Source organism: Urocitellus parryii, chromosome 7 (genome assembly GCF_045843805.1).
Source record: "Urocitellus parryii isolate mUroPar1 chromosome 7, mUroPar1.hap1, whole genome shotgun sequence".
NCBI classification, from domain to species: domain Eukaryota; kingdom Metazoa; phylum Chordata; class Mammalia; order Rodentia; family Sciuridae; genus Urocitellus; species Urocitellus parryii.
In genome coordinates, this window is record NC_135537.1 from 92,045,882 (window position 1) to 92,056,332 (window position 10,451).

At 38.9% G+C, this 10,451-nt stretch overlaps 1 protein-coding gene and 1 pseudogene across 3 annotated transcripts; one reads left to right on the forward strand and one right to left on the reverse strand.

Moving 5' to 3' along the window:
- Positions 1-597: 597 nt before the first annotated feature.
- Positions 598-2,578, reverse strand: LOC144255949 (cyclin-L2-like). Of its 3 annotated transcripts, none has more exons than XR_013344006.1 (2): positions 1,177-1,505; positions 598-751 (listed from the first exon to the last, which is right to left on the reverse strand). XR_013344006.1 is itself a non-coding variant. In XM_077801093.1 (2 exons), the coding sequence occupies exons 1-2, from the start codon at positions 2,375-2,377 to the stop codon at positions 621-623; spliced, it is 612 nt and encodes a 203-aa protein (XP_077657219.1). In that variant the 5' UTR covers positions 2,378-2,407; the 3' UTR covers positions 598-620. The 3 variants fall into 3 exon arrangements, 2 of the variants coding, with proteins under 2 accessions (XP_077657219.1, XP_077657218.1); XM_077801093.1 differs by lacking the exon at positions 1,177-1,505 and adding an exon at positions 1,897-2,407; XM_077801092.1 differs by lacking the exons at positions 598-751; positions 1,177-1,505 and adding an exon at positions 1,889-2,578.
- A 1,773-nt stretch (positions 2,579-4,351) lies between these two features.
- Positions 4,352-5,180, forward strand: LOC144256043 (transcription factor JunD-like; annotated as a pseudogene).
- The last annotated feature ends 5,271 nt before the right edge of the window (positions 5,181-10,451 follow it).

The following is a 10,451-nucleotide window of genomic DNA, read 5'->3' on the forward strand; positions in this document are numbered from 1 at the left end:
CATAGTTTAGCTATTGTGAATTGACCTACTCTACATTGATGTGGCCACCAGCAATGTATGAGTGTACCTTTTGTCCCATATCCTCATGAACACAATTATTGCTTATATTCTTGATAATTGCCATTATGTCTGCAGTGAAATAAAATATTGAAATAGTTTTAATTTGCATTGCTCTAATTGCTAAAGATGATGGTCTTTTCTATATGTTTGTTGATCAATTGTATTTCTTCTTCTTTGAAGTGTCTGTTCAGTTTCTTCGTCCATTTATTGATGGGTTATGTCTCTTTTTTTGGCAATACGTTTGTTGAGTTCTTTATATATCTTGGAGATTATTGTTCTATTTGATGTGTATATGGTAAGAATTTATTCTCCCATTCTGTAGGCTCTCTCTTCATGTTATAGATTTCCTTTTTTTTTTTTAGTGGTTAAAATGTATTTGATTAAAGAAATCTAAATGTTCAAAATCCATAGTGCAGAGAAACATGCAAACTCAAATGAACAGGCTGAGCACGAAGCCTCGCAGCTGAGACAAGCTGTCCTGTGTTCCTTTTCTGCGGAGAGTGCTTGTGGCCTGGTCCTTCTCCAGATAACCGAGCCACAGCTTCCACGAAGGAGTCCACTTACATAAGTGAAAGGCCCTTGGTGCAGTTCAGGTGTATGGGAACGTCATTCAGGAGGCCAATGCCCGAGGGAGTCCTCTTCTCGGGCTTACCAAAGAACGTTTCCAAACTGTCCCATTTCAACAAGGAGTCTTAAAATGAACATTCATAAAATCAGACAGCAGCAACAAAATACTAAAAAATACTTAAAGTTTCAACACATAAGTACATTCTTAAAACTTTATCATATTTTAAAAAATATAAAAATACAAAACTTTGCATAAAACTGACTATATTTTTAATGTTTTCCTTTAGGCATATTTCTCAAAAACTTATAGACTACAATCAAACCAAATACTGTTTTTATTAATATTGCAGAAACAAGTAATTCCATGAGAAAACAGTTGAAGAGGTCATACATTCACTGCTCAACATGCTCAGATAATGGCACCCACAGGTGCACCACAGGCAGGAGACTTGAGGGATACCACCCGATATCTTTCCCCTAAATAAACCCCAGAGTAGGTAACATCCAAACCCATTCAGATGCTAAACAATAAATTCCACAGATGCCTACAAGAGGCGGCTGGTCTGGAGGTGCTGGCTCCAGTGTTCAAGAGGGAAGGCAGTGTGGTGACAGTGTAGCCACTGGTCCAGGAGCCACTGTGGGTAAACAGCCCAGATGTTGGCAAACATTTTGTTTCTAATAACAAATTTCAGTATTCAAACAATAAATAACATTATTCCATTATCTTTTAAGTTCTAAAAACAAATGAAACCCTCAAAACATATAAACTTATTGCTATATTTGAAATAATTCACAACATTTTTGTAAAGAGTCCAAGGAGTAATTTAAAGATGCACACCTTTACTGAAGGGAGCCCAGCTGAGCTGCTGCAAAGAGCAACATCATGGCCTGGAGAAGTAATGGCACAGTCCCACACCAACAACTTCAATTCCCATCGGCCAATTGTCATTACAGCTCTTACAGCTTCCCACAGATGTTTTAGAGAAAGGTACTGCATCTTTATTGTACAGGTACAGCAGTTTTAAGGGGACAAAGCCCAAGTCAAGACATTACCAACTCTAATCGATACAATTACCAAAGCACGACAGGATCAACAAGAAGCACAATCGTCAGAGAACCACAAGCAGCAGTCGGCCATGACTATACTATTGTACGCATACCACCAGTCTAGAGCCAGCCTTGGGTGGAGAGCCTGCACTGGGTTGGCTGGAGACGGCCGCTGTCCCTGCACCAAAGCGCTTGGGCAGCAGAGAAGTCTTAGTCACTTACCCTCAGAGGCTACCCATGCGGTCTGGACCAGGTGTTGGTTACTCTCACACTCTAACACCTGAAGGTACATAACGATTATCTTGTGAGGGTGCTTCACGTGGACACAGAAGCCCAGCTCCTTGAGGACTCGTCTTTCTGCCTTTATGATCTGGTTCTTCAAGTTGACATAATCTTGATCCAAGAGAAGAGTCACAGGCTTCTTTTTTTCTCTCAGGTGTCGAAGGCGATGAAACACATTGATGACATCCCTAATTTGTCTCGGAGCCTCTTCTATTTTGGAAGCCAGGTGCACACAGGCCATAGACACATGCTCTATGGAATGCTTCACGAAGGACTTGGTGTAAAAGAACCGCTGGAACAGCACCTGTCCCGTAGCCATGGCCACCTGCGGCAGGCGGAGCAGGATGCCGGCCGCCTGGATGAGCTCGCAGCCCACCACGCGGAGACCGGTCTCCGTGTCTGTGTTGAGGCCGCTCGACATGGACGGCGTGAAGCGGAGCTTGTCGTCTGGCAGCAGGCAGTTCTCCAAGGTGATGAGCACGCCAGAGTACAGCCTGTCCCCGATCAGCACCCCTTGCGACCTGGGCGCGGCGCGCCCCCCCCCCCCCCAGCTCGGGGTGCCGGCCGCCGACCTGGGGACCGCCGACCCCGGAGCTCCGGCTGCCGCCGCCGCCGCTGCCATTTTGTGCCGCCGACTCCTTTGCAGATTGTTTCCTTTGCAGAGAGTAAGCTTCTTAGTTTGAATCCATCCCATTTATTGATTCCCAATTTTACTGTTTGTGTTTTAGGACTCTTGTTTATTAAGTCAGCTAACAGGATGAGGATTTGGACCTTCTTTATTTTTTTCTGTTAGGCACAGGGTCTCCATTCTCGTGTAAATCTTTGATCTACTTTGCGTTGATTTTTGAGCACAGTGAGAGAGAGAAGTTTAATTTCATCTTTCTACAAACAGATTTCCAGTTTTCCCAGCACCAATTGTTGAAGAGGCTATCTTTTCTCCAATTTATGTTTTAGTCACCTTTGTCTAGTATGGATTGGTCTATATGTCTTTTGATATGGGGTTTTCTTTCTCTTTCTTTCTTTTTTATTATTTCTCTGTAGTATAGTTTAAGGTCTAGTGTTGTGATGTCTATTGATTCACTCATTTTGTTGAGAATTGCTTGTTGAGAATGACTATTGTGGCTCTCCTATTTTTTCAAATGAATTTCAAGATTGCTTTTTCTAGTTTTATGAAGAATATCATTGGATGTTTAAAAGGAATTGCACTGAATCTGTATAAGTATTTTGTTAGTATCGCTGTTTTGACTATGATCATTCTTTCTATCCAAGAGCATGGAAGATCTTCAATTTCTATCTTTAGTGTTCTGTGGTTTTCATTATAGAGGTATTTTACCTCTTTTTTAGACTGATTTTCAAATATTTTATTTTATTCTTTCTTTTTTGAGTCCATTGTTAATGGGGTGGTTTTCTAATTTTTTTTACACTGAATTCATTGCTTGAGTATAGAAATTCATTTGGTTTATGCTTGTTTATTTTATATTCTGCTACTTTGCTGAATTTATTAGTGAATAAAGTCTTCAAGTGAATTTTTCTTTGGATTTTCTAAATATAGAATCATGTCATTAGTAAATAGTGATAGTTTGATTTCCTATGTTTCTATTCATTTATCTATTCATTTATTTATTAAAGATAAATGAATAGAAACATAGGTTTTGGATAGAGCTTCAAGGATGATGTTGAATCGAAGTGGCAAAAAAAAAAAAGGCATCCTTTTCCTTTTTTTAAATTTTAGAGGGGATGCTTTAATTTTTTTCTCCCTTAAGAATAATGTTTCTGGGGCTGGGAATGTGGCTTAGGCGGTAGCGCGCTCGTCTGGCATGCGTGCGGCCTGGGTTCGACCCTCAGCACCACATACCAACAAAGATGTTGTGTCCACCGAGAACTAAAAAATAAAATATTAAAAATTCTCTCTTTCTCTCTCTCTCCTCTCTCACTCTCTCTCTCTCTCAAAAAAAAAAAAAAAAAAAAAAGCTAAGCTCAGGTTTCAGATGTCTGTTTAACCTCTAACTTGCTGTGTGACCTTGAACTGCACTGCAGGATCTAAGTAAGGATCCTTCATACTATAAATTTGTAACTTCCCATGTAAATAAATTAAAAAAATAAAAAAGAATAATGTTTCCGAGGAGCCGCCACAGAAGGCCCAGGCGCAGGGGCCACTTCCTGGGTGAGCACAGGGCAGAATGGGCAGGGGAGGGGAGCTAGCCCCCAGGGAGGCTATAGCCACTCCTCCTGCACCAGGTGCAATGGTGATGCGGAGGCTGAAAACACTCTTCTACGGTGATGAGGCACTGAGTAGCCTGGGCAATGGCGTCAGTGGCAGCAGCAGCAACTTTGCGTGCCTGGCCCGCTTTTCCCTGGGGCACCCAAACATCATTGGCAGGCAGAGTGGTGAAGAATGACAGCTGACGCTGAGCCTGAGCAAACAAGTGGTGGTGGCACCACCTCTGGCCCCCCTGCGCAGACTGCACCCCCAGCAGGCGCCCCTGCCAGCCTGCTCTCCAGCCCCACCTGGGGCTGCTCAAGCTCGCCTCTCCTGAGCTTGAGCGCCTCAACATCCAGACCACCGGGCTGGTCACAACCACACGGAGGAGCACGCAGTTCTTCTACCCAAGATGGTGGCCAGCGAGGAGCAGGAGTTCACCGAGGACTTTGTCAAGGCCCTGGAGGATTTGAACAAGCAGCACCAGCTTGGCGTGAGTGCAGCCGGGCTGCTGCTGTGGCCTCGCAGAAGGACCCTCTGGTACAGCATCGGGCGCCACCCTCCCAGCTGGCACGGTCTTCCTAAACCTGAGCCACTACAAGGATGGCGCCAGGGATGCTGGGGATGCTGCAACTGTCGCCTTCTCCTCCTAGCCCGTTCCCTTCCCACAGCCACTGCCTCCCAGTGGTGTACTGGGGCCGCTAAGCCTAGCTGTGCTCAAGGTCAGCCACAGATGGTGCCAGAATTGCCAAGCTTTGGAGGGAGCTTGTGATCGCCAATGGACATGGACATGCAGGAGCGCATAAAGGCTGAGTCCAAGCAGCTGCTCAACAATATCGCAGCCTTCAAGTGCCCCAAGGGCAAGCTGGAGCATCTCTCACCTGGAGGAGAAAGTGAAGAGCACAAGAGCCAGAACACGGAGCTGGTGTCCATCAGGAGCCTGCTGCCCAAGCAGGTGGCGCAGCTCAAGCAGAAAGTCCTCAGCCATGTTAACAGCAGCCGCCAGCTGCTACCCCAGCACTAGGTGCCCTGGTACTGAGTCCAAGCACAGGGCGCATCCGCTGCCCACCTCCTCTTGAGGGGCGAGCTTGCAGGGGGCAGGATTGAGCTCCCAGGAGCTGGTATGGTGCGGCCCTGGCGACCCCCTCCAAGAGGGTGTCCAGGACATGGAGAGGGCGCCTTGGACTTGACATGCTGGACCCCCTGCTCCTGGGGGATTGGGGGCAAGCGCATGATACCCCCTTGCGCTGCCTCTGTTCCCCGCGCCTGCCAGGTGTCACACAAACCCAGGGCCCAGCCGCCCCTTCTACACACTGCTGCGGAAGGGGCTCTGTGAGGCACAGCCTTCAGCCTGCCTTTTCTTTTACTCTTTTTTTTTTTTTTTTTTTTTTGCCTTTGGAAGAGAGAAGAACAGAGTTTTCCATTCTTCCGTATTTATGTTTCTACTCGGGAACAAAGGGTTATGTATGCGTGTTTTTCTTGGTGTTGGCTATTTTAAAAGAAATGGGAAGAAGGAAAAAAGTCATACCTTTTCCTCATCTCTACCCTCTTTTGTCCTTCTGACACCCCCTCTCCCCTGCCCTTTTAGTTCTTTTTTTTTTTTTTTTTTTTGCTAGGAGTCCACATTCCTGTTTGTAATCCTTTGTCCGGTTTTCTGTTTTCAGTAAAATCTCCTTACTCCAAAAAAAAAAAAAAAAAGAGAGAGAGAAGAAGAATATTTCCCTTGTTTTTACCATAGACAGCTTTTATAGTGTTAAGATATTTTTCTATTATATATAGTTTTCTAGTGTTTTGACCACGTATTTAGTCAAATGCTTTTTCTGCATTTGTTGAGATAATTATTTTTGATTCTTGTCTTTACATCTATTTACTTAAAAAATGTTTATTGATTTCTATGGGTTGAACCAACCCTGCATCCCTGGGACAAAGCCCACTAATCATGTTGTACAATCGTTTTAATATGATTTTGTATGCTGTTTGCCATAATTTTATTGAGAATTATTACATCTCTGTTCATTAGGAATACTGGTATGAAATGTTCTTTCCTTGATATGTCTTTGTCTGCTTTTTGCATCAGGTTAATATTAGTTACATAGAATGAGGTTAGAAGGTTTTGCTATTTTCTATTTCATAAGATAATTTTAGAAGAATTGATGTTCATTCTTTTTTCAATTTCCTGTAGAACTGGGCTGAGAATTCTTCTCATAATGGGTTTTTTCTTAGTTGTTAGGCCTGTGATAAACCCTTCCTTGGGAGAATTAATGTAGTACACTCAAGACTTCATGCTTTAGAGGAGAAATGCCTACCTTAATATTAGCCTGCTTTGACAAATGTTAGTCCTCAAATAACAATATTTTTTAAAACATTTTTTGTTTTCCCCAGGAGAGGACTGACACCTTCAAGATTCTTTTCTTTAAACACGTGTGTGTGTGTGTGTGTGTGTGTGTGTGTGTGTGTGTTGGGATAATTAATACACTAAGATATTTAGGTGTTTGTAGAGTAGGAGAATATAAGATACTATTACAGTGTTAAGAAATAGGGAAATAAAAGGAGCTCTATCATAAAAATCATGCTGAATTTAGCTGGAAACCCAGATGTGAAGCCCAGATATGTTTTGTAGAAAGAAACAAAGTTAAGCAAATAGATCATCAGTTCTCTTACTGCTGAGGACAGAGTAGAACATAATAGTTTACACACATATTTTTAATAAATTCAATAAAATGCTTCATTTCAAGGGAAACTAATAAACCAGGCTGTGGTAGAAAAAACTGTCAAGTTCAACTTGTTAAACTGTTTTTGACACATCTATGACCAAGAAGAAAAATGACTATTTCCCATTAATAAACTCAGTAGTAAGAGAAAGTCTTTTCAGATAAGTGGCTACACTTTGAATAATGCTGCAATATTCATTAACTCTGCTGCCTCTTCCAGAATAGTCCCTCAGTCCCTGAAAGACACATGAATACAAAGAAATAGGTAGCCAGGTGTTTGAGTCTTCTTCAAGAAAAATTTCATTTTTTCCCCAGCTTTGGCCATCCTGACATCAATATGTGAATTCAGATATTTGGAGCAAAGCTGTACTCTGATGATCCAATTACCTTTTTCTTTTAAAATTAAAAAAAAATTCTATAGAAAATGCTTACTTTACCTGAACACCCAAAGTCTGTTGTTATTCATTGATTGAATTTAAATTGTCTTTGAAAAACATTTTTTCTTTAAAGTTTTCAGTGAACAAAATCATCCTTTGATATTTGGGTGAAAAAATCAGTGAAAATTCCTTTGAAAGTTTGAATACTTCTCAGGAAAAGATAAAATAACTTTCTCTAAATTATTATAAACTGCTCTGATTACAGAAAAGTCAGTAATGTAATAGAAAATAATTTGGATTTTATTACTGTTGTCATTTTTGTTTGTTTGTTTGTTTGTTTTTGGTTCTATTCCTAGCAAAACAATGTAAGGCTTCTCACTAGACCCTGGACATGTATGACTTGTTGTATAAGAAAATCAATCAAACAAACAAAAAAAACCACTAATGTTTTATGTGAGTGTGTATACTCTTAAAATATATTTTTCAAGTTTTTCAATTAAAAAAATTCAGAGTAATGATACCTAATATAAATGTATATGGCTCCCATAGAGCTTTATTTTCCAAATGACTAGTTTGTGAGAAGTAAATAAGAAGAGTAAACTGAGACATCTTCTCTTAGAAAGAAATCAAAGAAGGGATGGAGAGTGAGAGATAAGATGGAAATAACCAATAAAATGAGAAAGGAAGAAAGTAGAGAAGAGAGAAAGGAAGGAACACATTTGACTAGTGTTTTTTCTCATTTAGGAATGAAGACAGGTTAAAGCACCTTCTTTCTGAGGAAACCAGTTTTTCTTCCAATTACCCCTTCCAATTGAAGTCCATCTTCTGATTCTCTCGACCTCATCAAATAGAATATTTAGCAGATATACATTGTCATTATGAACCAATCTGTGCTTGAAGATAATTTCTTCAGCTACTGTACAGTTAAGCTTAGCCATGAGCAGGTAGTTTAAGAACTGTGAAAAAAAATGAACTGTAGATGCCAATCATGCAGGATTTTCTCCTTCCCATTCTAGGAACCAAAATGAGAACCTTTTTTCTGTTAACCTTGGCTGAGAAATGTAAAAGAAGGACCTGACTGGCCCTGGTCATGTCCAACTCTACTAAATATTGTTGTGAGCATAATGGAACTTAATCTGGACAGAAATGACTCATGGACCCTGTTATCTGTTTCTGGTAGGATAGTGTTAGTAACTACCATAGCTCAGAAATAAAAGATCTACATGGGAAGGACTAAGTTATAAAGAAAATATGGAGAAAGAAATTGGAATTTTCAGTATCATCAAATGCCTAGTATTTATCTGATCAATAGGACTGTGTTTCTAAGTAATATCACCCACAATTTATCTGCCCCTTAATGTGTATCAGTATACCTGTTTACTTGGACTATCTTCATTTATTTCAACCAGAGATTTGTTGGGTAAGAAAAAAAAGTAATATCATTTTATAGGTAGCATACTGAAAGTGAGGTGGACTTAAAAAAATCTCAGATAATTTTCTCATGATTATTTGTAGTAAAATAAGTTTAGAACATATTTTCCTTAGTATTTAAGGAATTACTACCTATGAAGCAGAGTGATAAATAATAATTTTTTATTGATGTATAAGCATCTTTTTAATAATGTGCTAGTTTATTCACTAAGGGCTTATGTTCACTATTCTCTAAAAAAGATCATGAAAATTGTAGAAATAGATTTTCTTGACTTTTTTGTAGGAAAACTCCAGCAACACTTCACAGAAAAATATACAAAAAGAAAGAAAGAAAGAAAGATAAAGAAAGAAAGAAAAAATAATAAAAGTAAAACAAGGTTGTTGGAAATTATTAATTCTCAGTGCAAATTTTATTTTTGAGGATCAGTCCTAGGCCAGGCATGTTTGAGGCTAGGAAAACCACCAAGCCTTCTTTGATTGTTTTAATTAACAAACTTTATTTTAAAGAGACTTGTAGATTTACAGAAAAACAAAGCACATAGTACCATGTTCCCATATGCTTTACCTTATTCAGAATTTCTACTTTTTTTTTCTTTGTGTATTACGGAGAAATATTTTATGTAAGCAAAAAATAAAAATGTTTTGCCAATAGTGATGGTGTTAAATAATTATTAAGAGCAATAAATAGTTTAATTATTTATTAAAACACTAATTTTACAGATTTTTAAACATTGATAAGGAATAATGTCAATTTTCACCATGATGGCATCTTACAGTGGATTAACCATGCCAGAAATCCCTGTTCTTCACCTCTTTAAACATCTTTACTCCCCCTGATTTCTTGGCAATGTTTAATATTTTTAATGTTTTGACTTTTCCAGAATGTCATACATTTGGAATTATACAAATATGATATTTCAGGCAATATATTATTTCTGGCAGTATATATTTATGATGTCTCCATGTTGTTAGTAAATTTTATTTTTTGAAAATTTTTGAATAACCCTCCAGTGTATAGATTTATCACAGTGTTTACATTAATAACAGGAAAATAGCTGCTGAAGTCTCTCTTAGCTGCTTCTTGTTCTTAGCAATCATGAATGAAGAAGCTGTGGATATTTGTATGTGGGTGTTGTGTGGTCATAATTTTCAATTCCATTGAATTAACACTGAGAAATACAATTAGTTGGCCATATTAAGTGTACACCGAACTGTCTTCCAGAGTGACTGTCCAATTTTGTTTTCCCAACAGCAATGTATGAGAGTTCTTCTTATTCCCCATCTTTGCCAGCTCTTGATATTGTCAAGTTTGAAATTTTGTAAACTTTTATAGGTGTGTTTAATTGGTAATTACTTAATAACATATAATACTCAGCATCTTTTTCTATGCTTTCTAAATATATACTTGGTTTTTGGAGAAATATTTATTTCTTTCATTCAAATTTAAAACAAATTTATTAGGATAATATTAAAATACAATAAACTATACATACATAAGTCATAATTTGTCTTGTTGGATATACCTTTTTACAGTGTAACAATGACCACAATCAACTTTTTAATATCGATAGTTTAGGCAGATGATTCTTGGTGTCCTGTTGTAATTTCTACCTCTTGCTTCCTCCTCCCACCAGGGCAAAAAAAAAAAAAACAAAAAAACAAAAAAAAACATTACAACAACAACACTGACTGACTTTGTATTGTGATACATGATACAGTAATTGAAAATCACACAAATTAATTTTCAGAGCCTTAGACTGCATAGATGGTGACCTT

Coding starts and splice junctions, on each gene's coding strand:
- LOC144255949 (XM_077801092.1), bottom strand. CDS start 2,578: ATGGCAGCGGCGGCGGCGGCAGCCGGAGCTCCGGGGTCGGCGGTCCCC.